Source organism: Tamandua tetradactyla, chromosome 16 (assembly GCF_023851605.1).
Source record: "Tamandua tetradactyla isolate mTamTet1 chromosome 16, mTamTet1.pri, whole genome shotgun sequence".
Classification (NCBI taxonomy): Eukaryota; Metazoa; Chordata; class Mammalia; order Pilosa; family Myrmecophagidae; genus Tamandua; species Tamandua tetradactyla.
The window spans coordinates 28,924,376-28,946,214 of NC_135342.1; the positions used below are offsets into that span (position 1 = coordinate 28,924,376).

At 36.1% G+C, this 21,839-nt stretch overlaps 1 protein-coding gene and 2 pseudogenes across 3 annotated transcripts in view; 1 reads left to right on the top strand and 2 right to left on the bottom strand.

Annotated features, from left to right (window-relative positions):
* Positions 1 to 1,273: 1,273 nt before the first annotated feature.
* Positions 1,274 to 2,583, bottom strand: LOC143658385 (WD repeat-containing protein 82 pseudogene; annotated as a pseudogene).
* ZNF529 (zinc finger protein 529) overlaps positions 1,928 to 21,839 on the bottom strand; it is a 70,639-nt gene continuing 50,727 nt past the window's right edge. For 2 of the 3 annotated variants that reach the window (XM_077133460.1, XM_077133459.1), the window contains exons 2-4: positions 15,683 to 15,775; positions 14,594 to 14,720; positions 1,928 to 9,365 (exon numbers count right to left, since the gene is read on the bottom strand). In XM_077133460.1, the coding sequence (XP_076989575.1) occupies positions 7,957 to 9,365; positions 14,594 to 14,720; positions 15,683 to 15,691 (1,545 nt within the window). In that variant the 5' untranslated portion in view covers positions 15,692 to 15,775 and the 3' untranslated portion in view covers positions 1,928 to 7,956. Of the gene's footprint in view, positions 9,366 to 14,593; positions 14,721 to 15,682; positions 15,830 to 21,839 lie in introns of all 3 variants that reach the window. The other variant, XM_077133458.1, reaches the window with a different exon arrangement.
* On the top strand, positions 3,322 to 3,904 carry LOC143660086 (calcium-binding protein 39 pseudogene; annotated as a pseudogene).

The following is a 21,839-nucleotide window of genomic DNA, read 5'->3' on the forward strand; positions in this document are numbered from 1 at the left end:
AGTAAAAGGTAATATCTGGAGGCTAAGTACACAGTTTGTGGTGGGCAGGGAAGGCATATGTGTAAACAAGTCAGATTCACTGCACAATACTGGCCCATTGGAAAGCATGATATCTCTAATGTACAAAAATAGGCTCCCACTTCACTTTTGTACTCAACCAAGTTCAAAAGGCAGACAGGAGAACCATGGGTTTGTCTTGATGACAGGGGACTGCACTAAGCTGCTTCTTAATCTCCCAGCCCTGGTAACTCACCTGCTATTCCCTTCCAGCTCGTGGGCCTTTTCCACCCAATTCTCAGGGTCAGGAGGCATAATCAGGTCCCTGACCCCTACCCCCATGCCCCATTATTAACTGCATGACTTCCTTGCAAGCAAAGGTCCTCCTGTATCTGTTACTTTCTCTGATTCCAGGATATATGAACTTATTTCTGTAAATGTTTGCCATCAAAGAAACATGATGGTTGTGGAATGCCACAGTGACACAATGAGACCCAGTACAAGACATGCAGTGAATTAACTTCTTGGCTCCTCAGCAGCATATATACTCAGAATCGAAGGCATTATGCTCTAATCATGAGCCTGATCTTCTGGAGAAGCCCACTGCAGTAATAATAGAAAATCTGAGTCCTAATTGAGTCTGCCAAACCAAGTGTCCTTTTGAAGAAGCATGGCAAAGGATTTTGCTTTCTTTTGAGCAGATGTACACAATATCCTTGGGAAGGCCATGTGAAAGAATGCTCTCTAGTTCAAATGATACAATCCTTTTATCTCAGGCCCTTGACTTTGTCCACTAGCTGCCCTCAGTGTACAGATACAGCTGAGCAGCACATCAATTATCAATGATGGGCAGTGTGGTAGTTAGATTCAGTTGTCAGCTTGGCCACATGAATGTGCCTAATTCTATTGCTATGGATGTGAACCAATGGCTTGTGAACTCTCATCTGTTGCTGATGACATCTGCAGTTGGCTAGGAGGAATGCCTGGTGCAATGAATGATGTTTGATTTAATTGACTGGTACTTAAATGAGAGAGTTCAATGTAGCACAGCCAGAGCAGCTCAGCCCAGGCCTTTGGAGATGCAGAAAGGAATCACCCTGGGGAAAGTTGTTGGAACCCAGAGGCCTGGAGAGAAGGCCAGCAGAGATCACCCTGTGCCTTCCCATGTAAGCAAGAACCTCAGTTGAAAGTTAGCTGCCTTTCCTCTGAAGAACTAATGAAATAGATCCCCTTTTATTAAAAGCCAATCCGTCTCTGTTGTGTTGCATTCTGGCAGCTAGCAAACTAGAACAGGCAGCCAGAAGGCTGTTGGAGTATGCACTGTTGGTCATGAACTTGGGGTTGAACTTCAAACAGGTGATGGAGCCTGTGTTTGTCATCCAGCACTGCTACTTTTACATCACTCTCTTCATTCCAGATGTGGATCTTGACATGTGTTAGACCAATCATGATAAACTGTAGTCTGAAGAAAATGAGGCCTCTAGTGTGACAGCTTTGCTGATGGCATAACTTCCAAATGTATGCATCACAACTCCATTGAATGCATCAATAAGACGGATGAAACTGCTGTTGGTGGAGATGAGGATGAGCTTGCCAACATTGCTGAACTTCAGTCTGTCTACTCACAAGTCCAATCATACTTCATCTGAAAAGTTGCAAATGGCCTCTTATCAAAAGAACAAAGGTCATAAAGCTTGGTCATTTCAGAATTGGCACCTGTAGCAAAAGCTAACCTGTCTGGATCAAAAGAACAAACTGACTTGCCTTTTAAGATGAATGAGGTCCTTGCAATTAGGAGACCAGAGATTTCAGAGTTGAATGGCCTTATAAAGAGACCCAGAAATGAGCATGTCATCCACAAGTGACATGGACAAGACTACTACCCTTTTGCTATGTCTAGGAAAGTATCTGGAACATGTAACATGGAACAATATATCATGAAACAAATATATTTGCTGTCATGCACAGACAGTTAATGAATAGTACCATCTATTTTGCTAGCATTTTAAACCACTGTTTGCTGCATGTGTGTATCGGATAAGATCCGTACAATATTTCTTACAGCACAGGGTTGTTTTTGGTTTGCCTTCCTGGTAGTCATAAAATACAATGTCACTGCTCGAGATGATCTGTTCAAAATAACTGCCTTGCCATTGGAGCTGAAGTCAAAGTAATCTTGTCTGAGTTCACGCAGAACACCTTGGTGAGCAGAAGCTCTGCAGCATGCTGTTGGTCAATTTCATGGCAGTGGCTCTGTTTCAGTTTTTATAAATAGGTCCTTGACCCACTTTGAGCTGATCTTTGTTTATAGTGTTAGGTAGGGGTCTAACTTCATTCTTTCATTTGTGGATATCTAGTTTTCTTGACATCATTTATATGTTTGTCTTTAATGCTTTTCACCATTAAATGGAACCATGATTTCTTCACTAAGAGTAGGAAATTCCATGGTTCAGGGCAGCAATAAAACAGGATAGGCTTGGGGCATAATAAACAAAACTTCCCAGTAGGCCATGAAAAGTGTGGAAAGGACAAGGAGATAGATGGAAATGGAAAGTAATGGTGAAGTTTTACCAATCTGAGCACCATGCATAAGTAATATAAAACAAGAATAAACTAACAATTACAGTTTATTGGAGTAGTGGTGTGCGTGAAATGCCAGAATTCATAACACAGCTCAATGGATAAATGTTAATGTAATATGACCAAAACGCAGCTGTAAGAAGGGAAATCTTAATAAGGACATATTTTCATTTATTAATGATTTCAAAAATTAAGTGTTAAGACACATGGTTATTTTGCTTCTGTCATTTATTTTGTATCTGCATATAAGGTTTATATAGCTCATTGCCTTAATTTGCTTCAACTGTAAAGAAAAAGAAACAGGGAAGTATAGGACAAGTAGTTATGGTATATTTCATTAAGAGAGGAAAGTTAATAATCACTGATGGATGTCATTCAGAATAAACAGGTAGAGAGGAATTCAGGAGTAAATCAGTAGTGGTGGTCACATAATATCTTAGTAAATAATGTGTTCACCTGCTTCAATAACATGAAATAGATAAATATCTTAAAGGAAAGGGTAGTGACTGAGTAATTTCTCTACTGCTAAAGACATGAAACAGCTACCAATTATATATATTTTAAAAATACTTATTTCAATAAAGTACTAGTAAAGAATACTTAAAAGATAACATAGGTCAGTATATTCAATGAGAGAATGGCTTAATAATGATCACACAAATTTCAAAAGTACATAAATTCTGTGAAAGACATCAATTTCAAATATTAAAATCTAAGGAAAAAGCTGGGCTTAGGCCTGAGTTCATGTTATTGAAAGGGTGTGAATCTCCAGAAATAGCTCTAAATTATGGAATAATCAGACATGAACCACGTGCAAAAATCATTTTGTGTTCAGAACAGTTTTATGATTTCTTCAGATACATCAAAATGTCAACATTTGACATAGCTTCAGATGCATTCACCACAGAATTTCTGGAATAACATTATGATAGATTCTTCAGTGAATATGAGAAGTTACTTTATTCAGAAAATTATGTGACAGAAAGACACTCAAACTCCTTGGTAAACTACTATTAGATAGACACAACTTTACAATGACAAAATACATCAGTAAATCTGAGAACCTAAAATTAATGATGAACATTCTATGCGGCAAAAGCCGTTAACTTCCAGTTTGAGGCCTTTCACGTTTTTAAGGTGTTTGTAGCGAATCCTAACAAGACACAGCCAACCTTAGATATCTTCCTCAAGAACAAGACCAACCTTCATAGAGCTCCTCAGCAAGTTTCAGAATGATAGGACCAAGGATGAACAATTTAATGATGAGAAGACCTACTTAGTTAAACAAGTTAGGGATTTGAAGAGATCAGCTCAGCAAGAAGCCTAATTTCCAATAAACTTCTAAAATAATAAATCCAAATTCAGCTGTTAGTTATTCAGCATCAGACACTCCTATTGATTCATGAGGTACATTACTGCTAATCTGCTGTTGAGTGAATGGGTTATTTTACCTTTTTTTAGTCCACATTGGAGAATGTAGTTGCTGCTTTCTTGCACACTGGAGAGCACATGGATTTTTCATTGATCTTTGTGTCATTTCAGAATTCAAAGACTCCATTTGCTATAGGAGTTCTGAACACGGCTAAGTTCATGAGGCAAATGTATAGATGTTAGTGTGGTTCAGGGAAGAGGGCCTGGATATCAGATTAAACCTAGCTATTTGCATTATCTTTGCTAAAGATCTGAGTGCAGTCTGACTTGTGCAGACCAGTTATTCTCACATAAGATTGTATGCCTTCATTAAAGAAAGATTGAGCAGAGCTTTATTTGAGATCAAAAGGGGGGCTATATCCAAGATGTGAGCTTTCTGGGGGGATAAAGATGACATGCAAAGAAACCGATACTGAAATTTAGCAACTTCCCCAAAGTGTGAAGCTTCCTAAATCCATAAGGAAAATGTATAGATGCTTTTCACAGCTTTCTAGAATTTTCTGAAATTTGATTTTCTTGAGACTTGACTTGTAAACTTGGATATGTTGAAGGGTATTTGTTAATTTTACTTTTTTAAGGTATTTTAAAACAGGAGAGCCAGCAATGACACCACATTTCAACAATGTTTACAGGGTTTTTTTTTGTATATAATTCTTAAAATGCTCATTTCTTTTAAATGATTTACTTGTACAGCAGAAGAATGTTACTGTATTAGTATTTATGTAACTATTACCTAATATTGAGTTTTTGCAAAAAAAAAAGAATGCTCATATGTAATTGAAATACTTCAGATCACATGAAAATACTGATTTAACATTTAAGTATTATGGCATTAAAAGAAAAAAAGTAAACTGATCCTTTGTATTTCGTTACCTAATGGGGTGTCAGCAATAGGCTGAAATACAGACTTGGAACTTGGTCAGCCACACTTTCTTGTATATTGGCCTTATTCATTTAAAATGAATTATGACTTTGCCAGACCTATGAATGATACAGATTATGCTAAATTAAAGCTCATTCTTTGCATGTGTGGGAAACCTGTAGAGCACTTTTTCTTTCTTAGAGTAAATAATCCAGTATAATAGTTGTGAATCTGAATAATTAAAACTTTGGCTTCTCTTAGAAAAAGAAAAGTCCCTAGTGACAGATGTCCTCTGGAGTAAATTTTTTTTAATGTTCTGTTCTTGATGCTGCAAATTATCAGTATTTATAAAGTAACTGATTTTGCACTATCTGTTATTGTGACCATGGCAGAACAATGTCTCCTAGAATATATCTACGTAAAGTTATTAGAATGGTATCTTTTCATCTTAGTGATACTAAGATCACGACTAACAACTTACAAATCAGAAGTTGCCAGTTCAAATTCAACACGACTGTAGCTGATTAAAAAGTTTGTAAAATTATTCTTTGCCAGCCTCTCTTACTAATTGAAATTAATTATCCACCAGCAAAATGAGACTCCCAATTGATGTTTTGGCAGGTTTTACAAACTCCTTCAAGGAACACCAGTTACAAAAATAGTTCTAGAAAATGAATATCTATGTTGTTATATTTAATTAAAATGGCAGTCTACATTGTAACTGGTTTTCCTGAGGCTGTTTTTACAAGAATCTGTGTGAAATAATTCATGTTTTCCCATTGAAAGTAGAGAAAGCAATTTAATATCATTGAAAAGAAGAGATTGTTTAGAAAGGCAGGTGTGGCCATGATGCAATGTTCTAATTCTTGTGATCTAGTGCTGTGAATTTGGATTTTGTGTGAGAACATTAATTAGACCAAGTAGAAGAAATATTCCCTTGCCAAGCTAGTTCTGAGACCTTTAAACAATAAACAACTCCACTTCAGCAATGACGTTGTAGTGCTAGAGCATTTCATAGGGAAGACAGTGAGAGGGTGAGTGTGTCAAAAACATTGATTTGTTACTATCATATTTGCATCTGGAGACGATAGTTAAGACTTGAGTTTTAAACAGTGTGAATATATTCAAAGTTGAAAAGTTGCATTTGAAGTTATGGTTATGATCACTTCAATATATTCATAGTACCAAAACTATGATACTGGAAGTGGTTTCTTTTCTCATTTTAAAGGTTTAATTTTACATAGTTATTTGATGTGATTTTTCATCCTTTAAAAAAAAGAGGCAATTGTTGCTGGCACCCCATTAGGTAATGAAATACAAAGGATCGGTTTACTTTTTTTCTTTTAATGCCATAATACTTAAATGTTAAATTGTATACCAATGTATACAATTGTAACAATGCCATGAAGGCCTTTCATTTATCCTGAGGAAAAGTGAATTTCTTATAAAAAAATCTGGCTGGCCCTGTAATTTAAATTAAAATAAAACTTTGGAGAAACAGAAAAAAAAATCTAAGGAATGATGGTGGTGTAAAAGCAATTAAACAATAGATACATTCCTTACAAAAATCTAATAATTAGTGGCTCATGATCACATAGATTGTCCTAAGTGATGGTGGAAAACTAAGATTTAAAACATTAGCTCTCCTCCTGTCTACTTTTTTTTTTATGAGTTAAGTGAGATTACAAAAATCAAAGGTCTACCAACTGTTTAGCTGTCCAAACCCTAGTTAGGTAACATTGAAATAAAATTAAAATAAAAATTCTAAGCAGAAGACAGAAACCAACTGAAGCCATAATAAAAAAAATACAAGAACACCTTGTTTTATTGTGCTTTGCTTCAACGTATTCTTTTTTTTACAAATTTAAGGTTTATGATAACCCTGAATCAAGCAAGTCTATTTTTCCAACAGCATGTACTCACTTTCTATGCCACATTTTAATTAAGGTATGTACATTATTTTTACAGATATAATGCTATTACCCACTTAAAAGACTTCAGTATAGTGTAAACATAACTCTTATGTGCATTGGGAAACCAAAACATTTTTACAGATATTTATCTGTAACCAAACCTGCAATATTTCCAATATCTTCAAGTTTTGCCTGAAATTGTAAACACTCTTAATGTAAGTTTAGTGATAAGCTCATAATCACTGCAATAGATGTGAACTTTTCCCTTCTTTTAAAGTTACTTAACAAATTTAAGAAACTGATAGATTGCATTGTAATTTTTGTTAAATATTTGAAAGTTCTCTTAATTTGGATCTTGCTAGAATTACCTGGAAGTCAAAAGGCTCCATACAGGAATTGTGTTGTGGTAGATATTTAGGGGAATATATTGTGTCAAATGAAAACAGAAATTCAAAAAGAAGTCAACTATATGATGATAATGGAAAGGATATCAGACATCAAACATTAAAATAAAAACAAAAGAAAGTAAAACAAAATGTACACAAACACTATGCAGGACCATAAGACTTTCAAGACACAATGTATATAATTGGGAGTTCTAATTCTGGGAAAAGTTAAGTATGTCATATATAGCAAAGAATTAGAATGCAAAAAATGTATATGAAAAATATTAAAAATCAATAAGCCAAGAGCAACAAATAGATAAAAGGACAAAAGCACAAATATCAAAGTCATGGTAAGCAAAATATTCCTGGACAAGAAACATATTAAAAGATATTCAAGTCACTACTATTTAGTGTAATCCATATTCTACACATTTCAGAAACAAACCAATAAGGATCACCAATGGAGAGTAAGAACTGTTTGGCAATATCTAATAAAGTATAAAGTAGACATCACCTATGATAGAGTGACCATATATCTGGAAATAGATTTTTTTTTTTTTACATGGGCAGACACCGGGAACCGAACCCGGGTCCTCGGGCATGGCAGGCAAGCATTCTTGCCTGCTGAGTCACCGTGGCCTGGCTGGAAATAGATTTTTTAAATGAGAGATTAAATTCCCTTGATTATTTTTTGTTAAATGCACAGGTTTTTTTTTTTCAGTCAGAAACAAAATACCTTTATACACTTTCACTATAATAGTTTCTCACCAATATGAATTTTCTGGTGTCAAATAAGCTGCCTACCCACATTAAAGGCCTTCCTGCATTCTTTACACTCATAGGCCTTGTCACTTGTATGAAGTCTCTGATGTTTGGTGAAGGATGAACTATGTCTAAAGGCCTTTCCACATGCCTTACATTCATAAGGTTTCTCTCCAGTATGAATTCTCTGATGTTCAGTAAGAGCTGAACTATGTCTAAAGGCCTTTCCACATGCTTTACATTCATAGGGTTTCTCACCACTATGAATTCTCTGATGTTGAATAAGGGCTGAAGTAAGCCTAAAGAACTTCCCACACTCCTTACATTCATAGGGTTTTTGACCACTGTGAATTCTCAGATGTCTGGTAAGTTCACTACCTACTCCAAAAGCTTTCCCACATTCCTTACATTTATAGGGTTTCTCACCGGTATGAATTCTCTGATGTCTAGTCAGAGATGAACTATTTCTAAAGACTTTCCCACATGCCTTGCAATCATAAGGTTTCTTACCAGTATGTATTCTCTGATGTCGAGCAAGTTCTCTACAGACTCCAAAAGCCTTCCCACATTCCTTACATGCATAGGGTTTCTCACCAGTATGAATTCTCTGATGTTCAATAAGTTGTGAACTAATTCTAAACACCTTTTCACATTCCATACATTTGTAAGGTTTCTCACCAGTATGAATTCTCTGATGTTCAGTAAGCTGTGAATGAAATCTAAATTCCTTGCCACATTCCATACATTTGTAAGGTTTCTCATCAGTATGAATTTTCTGATGTCGAGTAAGTTGTGCATGTATTCTAAAGAATTTGCCACAGAACGTGCATTCATAGGATTTCTCACCAGCATGGATTATCTGAAGTGGAGTAATTTTTCCAACTGCTCTGAAGGTTCTTGCATATTCCTTACATTTATAGCACTTCTCATCAGGATGAATTTTTTCATGTACACTAAGGTCTTTATAAAAATTAAATGTTTTCCCACATTGCATACACTTACAAGGTTTCACAGCTCTGTGAATTTTCAGTTGTAGGGTATGTGGGCCATCCACACCAAAGGTTTCCCAATATTTATTACATTCATATGTCTTCTCACCAGTATGTATGCTCTTGTATTCATCATAATTAAAGACCTTCCCATATTCCTTATATTCATAAGCTTTTTCACTATGATGAATACTCTGATGTAATGGAAAAGATTTTTGATTCTTATAAATGGGTTCTTTTTCAGAAATGATTTTCATTTGACTGTAGTATCCCACTTCAGGCCCTTGTAGTTCATTCCTGCTTTTACTTTGCCAGTCATTTCTGAAAATAGAGCTTTCAAAGCCAAGGGATTTATTATTTTCCATTACCTCCCACTGAGAACCAATGTTTTCAATAATGTTCTTTCCTACAGATAAATTCTCTGTTTCATATTTAGACTCCACATCTGAAAAAAAGAAGAAAACAAATTTTCTTCATATGTCACAAACATAGGTTTAAAAAGCAGAGGAGACAAACTGAAAATAATTCACAATATAAGTGAATGACTAAAATACTGTTATGAAATTGGAAGGCAAGGGGAGCTCAGAGAATAATAATAGCATATATAAGATTTTTGAGATTTGTGATAAGGGAAACAGAGTAAGTCAGTGAATCTGAACTTTAGGTATTAATCATCACCGGATGAGCTTCTCTTATAAGTACTGTATTCAGAAGCCTATCCAGACAAAATGAATCAATATCTATAGGTGTAGAAACTGGCTAGTCATCAATATCTTATAGAGATATTGCTAATTCAGATCAAAATTTGATAATCCATACCAACAATTTTTTGATGGTTTCTCTTCTCCTATAACAACATCCAAACAGTTTAATGTGGATAACAAGATGTTGTTTATAAGACCTCACTTGAATTAGTCCTCTTTCTCCTAATCTTTTCCACCATCCAGATCAAGCCACATTTCTCATGTTTTACAGCTAAGCACAGGATGATTCATCTCTCACAAATGGGTTTTATGTATGGCCAGCTTCTTTTCACTGTTCACAACTGAAAGTTACTATGCTCAGAAAAGGATGCAATAATTGAACATAATTACTTCTGTGTTCCAATAGCTAGCTATTCTAAAATCTATGTCACTATTCCAATATCTAGAGTTCCTTGTCCTCATGTCCCTTTTCTCAACTGCGTATTTACTAATTTTCTCTCCTGTTATGTCATTTATTTTCTTATTCCTTAAACTCTGTAGGGACAAATGCAATCATTATTTCAAGCACAACCAAATAACAAGCCCCAAGGACACAAAAGTTGATAATTATTAAGAAAGTAAATAATTAGATGAAAGGATACAAAATAAGAATAATGGTAAATATTTCAAAGATAAAGATAAGTTACCAGAGAACACAACTGATTATCAAAATCATTATGTCATAAGAATAATGTAAAAGTTATAGAATATATATCTCCCTACCTCCTCATCCATACACTATACTAAAAGTGATTACATATTTATTTATACTCTAGTGAGATACACACATATATAGAGATATATACACATACGTACAAATACATATATATAAAAGGTGGGTGTTTTGTAAGCAATTGTTCTCTAATTGCACCTCCATTTATACATATTGGTGTCTCTACAACTGCTCTTCATTCCCTCCTATGAAGAACTATGATTGCTTTCTTTATCCCACATATCAATCAAGATACTAAGATGGTTTATTTATCTTCAGAAGCATTTTTACTCTTATTCATCTGTCCTACTGAAATCCCAGACTTCATGCTTTTTCACAGATATTCCTTTCCATTTTCTTATAGCTAAAGCCAATTATTGCTATAGTTCCCCCAAAAGAATCACAATGTTATAGAAGCTATATACCATATTATAAGGTTTATGAAATTCTGAACAAAGATTTGGGGCTGAAAAGGGGAATATGTTAACTATGATATTAAAAGAGTGGTATGAGGAAGTCAGAGTGTAAGGGACCTTGTAAAAAAGGATTTGTTGGACACTGGCTGGATGTCGGCAATCAGATGAGGGAATAGCCTGAGGAAAATCCAAAAGGTCAGATGAACTTTGCATGATATGGGGCAAGAATAATTTCTCATGACTGAATAATGTTATGTGTAATAAATGTGAAATAATGCAAGTGTCATTATTTTACTGTATAACAATAAAACCACATAGCATGACGATATCAGTAAATCAAAAGCACTTCTACTTAGAAATGAAGAAATCCTCTACTAAATAACTGGTGAGTTAATGTGAAAATGTAATAAATTATAAAATTTTTAGAGAGCTACGATACTGAAAACATTATAACTTAGAATCTATGGAACTCAACTGTCATGGTCAGGTTCATGTATCAACTTGGCCAAGTGGTGGTACCTGTTTGTCTGGTTGGGCAAGTGCTGGCCTGTCTGTTGCAATGAGGACATTTCATAGAATTAGATCACGATCACGTCAGCTGCATCCACAGCTGATTCCATTTGTAATCAGCCAAAGGGAAGTGTCTTCTGCAATAAGTGATACTTAATCTAATCATGGGAAGCCTTTTAAGGAAGATTCAGAAGAGACAGGTTCTATTCCTGCTTTGGCTGGCGAGTCTCTCCTGTAGAGATCGTCCAGACCTTCCATCAGAGTTGTCGGCTTTACAGACTGACCTGCAGATTTTGGACTCTGCATTTCTGTGGTCACATGAGATACTTATATAAATTTTATATTTGTGATGTTCCCTGTTAATTCTGTTTCTCCAGAGAACTCTAATACATCAACTACATTGACCAGATTAAAAAAATAAGGATTTAAGTGCTTACATTAATAGAAATGAAAGAATGAAAATAACCAATGTACACAACCCATTCAGAAAGGTAGAAAAGAACAAAGTACACTGAAGAAAAAGTAAGGGGAGAAATTAATAAATATAAAAGAATGAGTTAGAAAATACATAAACAGAAAGCATAAATTAAAAAAATAAAAATGACAAAAGGGAAAGAAATCATCAGAGAAGGCATTTAAAAAAATGGTACGTGTTCAATAAATTTGAAATACAGACTAATGAATTATTTTCTAGGTAAATAAATATTCAAAACTAGCCTCAGAAGACACAAAAGCAAAAACATCAACTTTCTGGAAAGAGACAAAATATTAAAGACTCATCTCCCATATAACAAAAAGTTGCAAGCATTCCTTTTGCCTAGGTTGTGGCCTCTAAATACTGTATCTGCCTTAATGAACCAGGGCTCTTAGAGAAAAGGTCTGAATGATGATCTGGAGCAGGGATGGTATAAGATGTGCCTTCGACTACTCTGTCAGTAAGCAAGTAAGCTTTAAAATATTAATGAGTCACGTCAGAAGACACAAATCAGTTGAAGGGGCTAAGGCAGGCTGCCATTTTGACAATATAAGAACCAAAGCAGGAAATAAAAAGTTTGCATACTAAAACATATTAAATCAATCAATGAAAGGATGAATAAGTAGATAAATAATAAACACATAAATGAATAAAAGGAATATCAATATAATGAAAAAGAAAAGACCTAAAGAACTCACTTCTAACCAATTTAGATACCTGGCCTACATTAGAGAAAGTACAGGGTAAGCCAGGGACATCAGAAACCAAGAATAAATTCAAAGACTAAAGAATCAAGTCAAAGGTATACCGAAATCACTATAAATTCATACAACTGGGTTTCAAAAATACTATGGTGGAATAAAGTATATTGAACCAATGAAATTCAATATATTCATGAAACATAAAAAAGGAAACTTCAGAAAAACTTGAAATGTACCATTTGAGGTGACTAGTTAGTCATTTAAAGGCCATGTTCAAGCATTTTTCCTGCCTTTCCCATTAGAGCACCATTTTCAGTTTATCAAAGAGCATGAGGGGAACCAATAAATGTAGAGAGGATGACGGATTTAGAAAAACACTGATTTAGGTGAGAAACTTCAATTGTTGTAAAAATCATTATGTGAATCACTGATAGGAAACTATTACATATTCACAGATTGCCAAAATACAATCACACAGATTCTTTTGTGACCATACTACATGAATTAACTCTGTACCCATAACTGTCTTTTGCATTACCCTGCTTACTTTTCTTCATGGCATGTATTGCTTTATGATATATTTTCAATTCATTTGTTTATCTGCTTATTATACCTCTCACTTACTAGCATGTCAATTCCATGAAAGCAGGGTCTGTATTGGTCTTGCTCACCATGGTACTGTTGGGCTAGCATAGTATCTGGCTCTTGTAGACACTAAATAAATATTAACTATGTGAATGAGCAAATTTTTTGTCAGTTAAGGCAAATATATAAGTCTAAATACAGAAGAGGAAGTGGAATACTGTTGGTTGCATTGGGAAAGATCTTAATTTGCTTCTTCAGGTTCACAGCACTTTTTGAAAGGAGTTTCCCAACAAAAACATCACAAGGACCCATGTCTTCTTTGACCACAGTTAGGCTTTTCCTCTGATGATGGCTTTCTTTGCTTCATCAGCTATCACTTACTGGCCCTGCCTTCTTATCACATCCCTTGCAACCCTCCAGACACTCCTTCCCTTCCTTCAATAGATGATCACAACTGGCTTAGAATTGGAAATCTTCCTTACAACAAAGAAACCTGACATATTAGTATAAAAATTATAAGAATCATAACCAACTTTAAAGAATGCTTTTGAGAATTGGTTAAATTTTTAAAAAGTAAAATAAAAGTCATATTGATAAAGACTTCAGAAAATAGAAATGTGAGGGGATGGAAATAACATTTACCTCAGAGTGGTCACAGAATTACGAAGCATTAAGAGGCAGGACAGGTAAAGAAAGTTCTTATTTTATTTAAACCTAAGCCAACACTGTCTTGAGAGGCAGTATAGGGTAACAATTAAGAATGATGCTTTGGTGCTAGACTACCTGGATAGAAAACCTGCTTCTCATAATAACTGGCTATGTAACCTTAGACTCTACGTCTCAAGTGATCTCTTCTGTAAAATGATAATACCAATAGTATTTATGTCATAGGATTGTTGTAAGAATTAAATGAGTCAAAACATATAAAGTACTTAGAACAGGGCCTGGTACAAGGCAAGAACTATGTTAACTGGAAGAAAAACATAGCTTTGTAAAACATTAAAAGATCCTTGCTGGAATACTGATTTAATGTTAAATGCAAAGTTCTTTAACCACAAGGGAGGTATAAGACAATACTTGTATGGCAGGAAATGAATTTGAATCCTATTTATCAATCCATAAACATATAAATTGTAGAGATTCTTTAAGTAGTCAGAACAAATCAGGACCCAGAACAAATCAGGACTCAGTGTTTTAGCTATTATCCCTGAAGGTGGGTAAGAAGATAACATAAAACCTCTATAGTAATTCCAAATTTAAGCACATTATAACATCTTAATGGTTATGCTATAAGTGTTCCAAGAGTCAAATCCTGCTCCCTGGGTATCAAGGAAGGTAAAATTATATGAAGGGCCTGAGAAAGATATGAACATCATGAAGAATGATGAAGGTGCTAATGGAAGTTATCATCTGTACAAATCAAAACTCAACCCATCCCCTTGGAAACAGGGAGAAGAAATTCACCTAGTTTCTTAAAGCTAACCTTGAGTTCACCGACATATTCTAAATCATTTGAGACAGACAAATTTACCCAATGAAACCAAGTTGCTGTAGTTCTCCATCATCACATCCCAGTATAAGTTCCTCTGAGGAGAATCCAGATATTCCCACTCCTCCTGAGAAAAGTCAATGACCACATCCCTGAAGGTGACCAATTCCTGAAACAACAAACCTATGTATTAGATATAAAATTGAAAGAAATATTTTCAAAAAAAGAGGAGAAATAAAGAATTTCATTACAGAAAGGGATCTAAACAGTAAATGAGTTGGCCAGGAGTAGAAACCTATGGCATGGGGAGTAAGGAAATTAGTGCTTCTGAACAAGACTATCTACATGTCTCTAAATATTTCGGTTGATTCAGAGAAATATTCCTGTATATGAAGAGATTTTTTCATTACCCAAACATGTCTAGAAATGAATAAAATAATCAATTGAAGAATCTCTATCTAGAAAATATGTTATGACCAAAATTTAGAAATTTATCGCAGCTCAAGTTCATTCGTATATCACGTAACATTATTTCATGCATGATAAGAATTATTCCTTTTAATGAAAAATTATTTAATAAATGCATTTTAGTGGCTTTAGAGTATTCTACTCAGTGAAAATATATCAGTTTTAATCATGGTTTTATAACTAGATAGGTTTTACTCCTTAACCAATTAGAGTTAGACAAGATCTCCAATTCTGGGAGTCTATAATCATTTGCTATCTATAGATGACTGAAACCAGTCAACCACAAATCCGTCTACCTGGAAACACAGGTTGGTGGATAAATTGAGTTTGCCCATGTGTTGTCAAATAGATCCATCTGCTTTTTTTCTCTATCCAAGGATGTGACAAGGGATACAAAATGCCTCCAACTAGAGATTTCATTCTATTCTGTAATTGTTCTTATTAACTGACTGAGCACATAGGAGTGTTGGACATTATTTGGACAAGAGACAAGCACACAGGAGGAACACTGTGTTGTTTGATTCCAGCCTTGTGAGAAAGTAAAAAATTGTGGAATGTAGGACAGGCTCTTTATTAGGACTTTTTGGCAGGAAGTTTCAGAAAAAGGAAACATTCACAAGCCATAAATGACTATATGCAAAAAAGAGAGAAATTGCAACTTACATGATCCATACTTAAAACTGAAAAAATTGGTCAGACAATTCCACTTCTGGCATGACAGTTTGAGGACCTCCACGGATATGCTCCCCAGTGAAACTGGTGAAAATTATTTAAAAACAAAACGTCCATTTAAAGTTTCTGGATATGGCCCTACGGACACACAGAAAACAAAGAAACATTTATTCATTTATTCTCTGAAACTCTGTAAGAATTGTGAGAGTTTGTGAAATTTGAACCAGCACCTGTACTTCCTCACTCCTCCCATCTCTGTGAGAAAAAAATTACTCTAGACTGATGCAACCGTGAATCCTCCAGGGGTTCTAAGTTAGAGGGTTCTCTTCCCAGGAGGGGCAGGATATGAGTATTTCTCAACCCCAGTTACCTGTAGCTCAGGCTAAGTTCTGGGTCAGTGCAGTAGAGGAGTCAGGGATCCCTTTTCTATAACTGAGAAATTGGAATTTAAGGGATGCTGTCAAATACTGAAACCCTATATAGATATTCCTCTTTACTTTCTGATATATTGGAGTAGACAGAGGGAAATATCTGAATTCTCTAAATTGTAATCCAGCTGCCTTGACCTCTAATAATGATTGTGTAACTTTTATCTTCTGCCCCTGTGACTGTAAAAACCTTGCAACTGACCTTCATTTGTCCCCAATTATCCAGTTTTTCAACTTTTAGAATGTTGTAATCACTCAAGACAACCCCTAATGTTTATTAATGAAAGGACCCAGGTCAGCTTAAAACTAGCCAACCCCATGTCCAAAATAATCTTGATAACCAAGACTGGATGTAACCAAAGTGGGGTCACTTGACATGCACAGCTTAGACTTTAACCTATAAGTCACCTACACCTCATTTGTAGTACTCTATCACATACCTTCTGTACCTAAGCATGTAATCAACCTGCACATGCTCAACAATTAACTCACCTCTAATTATATCATCTGGGGCCACTGTGCTCATTATCCTAAACCCTGTCCATCTTTTTCTCTAATAAAACAATCAGAATTACTGTAGTTTGGGGAAACTGATTTTGGGACAATAGGCCATCTGCTGTCCTTCCATGTGCATAGTAAAAAAACTTTTTCTCTCTTTGAAACCCTGTGTCTCAGCAGGTCATTTGAGCGCATCAGGCAAAAGAATTTACTACCTTTGTCTGGTAACACTTACACCCAGTTCCCACTTGTCTGGTAACACTTACACCCAGTTCGCACTTGAGAAATAGAGGCTCTGCCATGGACACAGCACCACTAAGAATACTGGGGTTCTCTTGTGTCTGATGCTCCTTTTATCTATGGTACGGACAGATGAGTAAAACATATGGATTAAAAATAAATAAATAATAGGGGGAACAAATGTTAAATTTAGTAGATTGAAATGCTAGTGAACAATGAAAGGAAGTGGCAAGGGGTATAGAAAAAAATAGGGGAAACAAAAGCTAAAATATGTTGGGTAGATGGAAATACTAGCAGTCAATGAGAGGGAGGGGTTAGGAGTATGGTATGTATGAGTTTTTTTCTTTTTATTTCTTTTTCTGAATTGATACAAATGTTTTAAGAAATGATCATGGTGATGAATATACAACTATGTGATGATATTGTGAGTTATTGATTATATACCAAGAATAGAATGATCATATTGTAAGAATGTTCATGTTTGTATGTTGTTATCCTTTTAAAAAAAATTTAAATAAAAAAAAAAAGGAATACTAGGGTTCTGATCACTTTTGCCCTGGCTTGTGGGGTGGCAAGTCAAAGAAAATTGGAGCTACTGTACCCCCAATACACCAAGTGATCACTTCCTAAAGTAGGGGTACACTTAGAAAACTGTTGTGAAAAACAGTAAAAGACAGCACTAGAGTCACTGCCCAGAGATTTTTCCCAGGAGAAGAAACAGATAATAGAATAGAGAGCTCTAAATCTCTCCCCAAAGAACTGATTTTATTTGCAATAATGTAGAAGTTTAAATCTAAAGCTATTCTCAAAAACTGTGGATGTTTTGCTGAAGGCAGTAAGAAAATTTATAAGATTCACTGATGAAGAATCTAGCTTATGTTGGCCAGATTATTTTGGCCAGCTACTTTGTGGAGAGAAATGTGGATGGGGAGAGCCCTCTTATTGTCAGAAGAAATCTCAAACACTGACCTTGGGAACTACACTTCAAAGTAACCCAAATTTGACTGCAATAATCTGTGAAGCAATTTAGTCCCTCAGCCATTTTTTTTCATTTTTTTTAAATACCAAAAGCACCAAACAAATGCAAACATTATTAACTTTTGATCATTCCGTTCTACATATATATTCAGTAATTCACAATATCATCACATAGTTGCATATTCATCATCATGATCATTTCTTAGAACATTTGCATCTATTCAGAAAAAGAAACAAAAAGAAAACAGAAAAAAATGCATACATACCATACCCCTCACCCTTCCCTCTCACCGATCACCAGCACTTCAATCTAAATTTATTTTAACATTTGTTCCCCCATTATTTATTTTTATTCCATATGTTTTACTTGTCTGTTGATAAAACAGACAAAAGGAGCATCAGACACAAGGTTCTCACAATCACAGTCACACTGTGAAAGCTTTATCATTACACAATCATCTTCAAGAAACATGGCCACTGGAACACAGCTTTACATTTTCAGGCAGTTCCCTCCAGGCTCTCCACTACATCTTGACTAATAAGGTGCTATCTACTTAATGCATAAGAATAACCTCCAGGATAACCTCTTGACTCTACAATCTTTCAGCCATCGACACTTTATTGTGTCTCATTTCACTCTTCCCCCTTTTGGTAGAGAAGGTTTTCTCAATCCCTTGATGCTGAGACTCAGCTCATTCTAGGATTTCTGTCCCACGTTGTCAGGAAGATCCACACCCCTGGGGGTCATGTCCCACATAGATGGGGGAGGGTGGTGAGTTTGCTTGTTGTGTTGGCTGGAGAGAAAGTCCACATCTGAGCAACAAAAGAGGTTCTTTTGGGGGTGACTCTTAGGCCTAATGTTTAGTAGGCTTGACCTATCCTTTGTGGAGTTAAGTTTCATATGAACAAACCCCAAGATTGGGGGCTCAGCCTATTGCTTTGGTTGTCTGCACTGCTTGTGAGAATATCAAGAATTCAACTTGGGGAAATTGAATTTTCCCCCTTTCTCACCATTCCCCCAAGGGGACTTTGCAGATACTTTTTTATTCACTCTTCAAATCACTCCCTTCAGGCATTTTTAAAACAGTAGAGCCATCAGTCAAAATTAATAGAGCTTAATAGCTGGGTATGGTCAGGGAAATAAACAATGAAAGACAGCCCTGCTAAAATCACTGTTATTGGAAAGGACTATGGGAGTAGAAAGGCTATGCCCAAAGGAGCAACATTAGAGGTTTCACACTGCAGGGAGAAAACAGATTTCATTAAAATTATCCAGACAGTTATCAAGTAAAACAGGAGACAGGTGGGGGCAAATATGTATTGGATTAAGGAAATGACTCCAGGTGGTAACTCAAATCCACAGAAACAAATGAAGAGAACCACAAATTAGAAACAAGAAAGCTAACACAGCAAAAGATATATATATATAAAAGCTCTCCTACATTCTTTAAAAGACATACAATTATATAAAGTAACAATTATAACAATGATGGTTGGGATTGAAACATTTATAGCTGTAATATATTTTAAAATATTAGCACAAAGAGCTATATAATAGTATCATTTCTCACTGGAATGAAATTAGTATAACTCTGAAGCTGTTTCTGATGAGTTAAGATGTGCATGGTAAGTATTAGAGCAATCACCAGGAAATAATTATAAAAATATACAGTGAAAAATCATTAAAGGACTTAAAATGCACATTAGTAGATATTTATTTAAGGCAAGAAAAAGCAATAATGAGGGAATAGAGGAACATAAAGTAAAACGGCAGACACAAATCCAACCATATCAACAATAACATTAAATATGGATGAACTGAACAACTGAATCAGGGAAAGATGGTCAGACTGGATTAAAAAGATTGGATTAAAAAAACCAAGATCGGGTAGGCGTGGCTCAGCAGGCAGAGTTTTTGTCTGCCATGCTGGAGACCTGGGTTCAATTCCCGGTGCCTATCCACACCAAAATCAAAACAAAACAAAAAACAACAGACACTGTGGGGGATGGGGGCCAATGTGCACGTTTGAGTTCATCCTCCAGAACAACTACTAAATAATCAGAAACAGTACAGAACAGCTCCTGGGGCCATGTCAGTGACTGGACACACAGTGTATCCCAGTCTGGACCAGCTGGACCAGCTGCAAGCCTCCCCAGAACCGTGAGTTTCCCAAGCCACGGTGGCTGGTGCCCCTCCCCCACAGGCTGCTTCCCAGAGGGGAATGGAAAGAGACTTTAACAGCAGCAGAGACTGAGCCCAACCAAACACCAATTGTGGCATTAATCAACAAATTCTGACTACTAAAAATAGGCTCCCAGCTCAGGTGAACCTGGTCAAAGCAGAGGTCGCTCATTTTTGCCCTGGCACCAAGGGGGCAGAAAAAGAAAAAAAAAAGGAAACACAGGTTTTTGTGGCTGTGTTTCTACAAAGGCTTGACTGCCTCTGGATTCAGTGACAGGACTTCTCAGGCTGCAACTGCCCCAGGCATAGGCAGCAACAAGCTTCTTTCAGGGTGTGTCTTGAGCCTGTGCCTTCCCCAGGGGAGGGGTGAAGCCCAGCTCAGGTGGAATCCATCCTTCAAGGAATTCAGACACCAGGGCTTGGTAATTTGAAGCTATTAAAACCAGCTTACAACCTCTCCTCTGTCTCCACCATGCCCCCAGCAGGGAGAGTCTGCCAAAGTTAAAGGTACCGCATCATCTTATGCTGGTGGGACCTGCAGGCAGATAAATGTCACATACTGGGCAGGATAAGAAAAACAGAGTCTAGAGACTTCACAGTAAAGTCTTTCAACCTGCTGGGTCTCACCCTCAGGGAAAATCGACACAGGTGACTCCTTCCCCCTGATAGGAGGCCAGTTTGGTCTGGGAAAACCTGGTTGGGGTCTATAATACCTACGTAGACTCTACTAAGTGTTGGCGGCTGGGGGGGGGGGGCACCATACAAGCAGGGCAAGAAACAAGAGCCAAAAAATTCTCCTCTGTTAAATATAACCTAAGCTAAAGGTCCAGAAAAAGCTGAACTGAATGTCAAAGAACAGATAGACAACAAATTCATCCAGCAAGAAAACCCTAGGTAAAAGAAGTGAAAGCAATCTCCAGAATAAACTAGTCAAGGTAATTAAATGTCTAGACGCCAGCAAAAAATAACAAATCTCACCAGGAAAATCGAGGATATGGCCCAGTCAAAGGAACAAACCAACAATTCAAATGACATACAGGAGCTGAAACAATTAATTCAGAATATATGAACAGACAAGGAAAACCTCATCAAAAACCAAAATCAATGAAAAAAAACCAAATATCCTCAGGAGGATATGAAGAAGGCAAGGAATGAACAAAAAGAAGAAATGAAAAGTCTGAAAAAAGAAATCATAGAACTTATGGGAATGAAAGGCACAGTAGAAGAGATGAAAAAAACAATGGAAACCTACAACGGTAGATTTCGAGAGATAGAACATAGGATTAGTGAACTGGAGGACGGAACATCTGAAATCCGACAAGAAAATGAAACTATAGGGAAAAAAATGGAAAAATATGAGCAGGGACTCAGGGAATTGAATGACAATATGAAGCGCACGAATATATGTGTTGTGGGTGTCCCAAAAGGAGAAGAGAAGGGAAAAGGAGAAAAACTAATAGAGGAAATTATCACTGAAAAATTTTCAACTCTTATGAAAGACTTAAAATTACACATCCAAGAAGTGCAGCATACCCCAAAGAGAAGATCCAAATAGACGTACTCCAAGACACTTACTAATCAGATCTCAGAGGTCAAAGAGAAAGAGAGGATCTTGAAAGCAGCAAGAGAAAAGCAATCCATCACATACAAGGGAAACCCAATAAGGCTATGCGTAGATTTCTCAGCAGAAACCATGGAGGCGAGAAGACAGTGGGATGATGTATTTAAATTACTAAAAGAGAAAAACTGCCAACCAAGAATTCTATATCCAGCAAAATTGTCCTTCAAAAATGAGGGGGAAATTAAAACATTTTCAGACAAA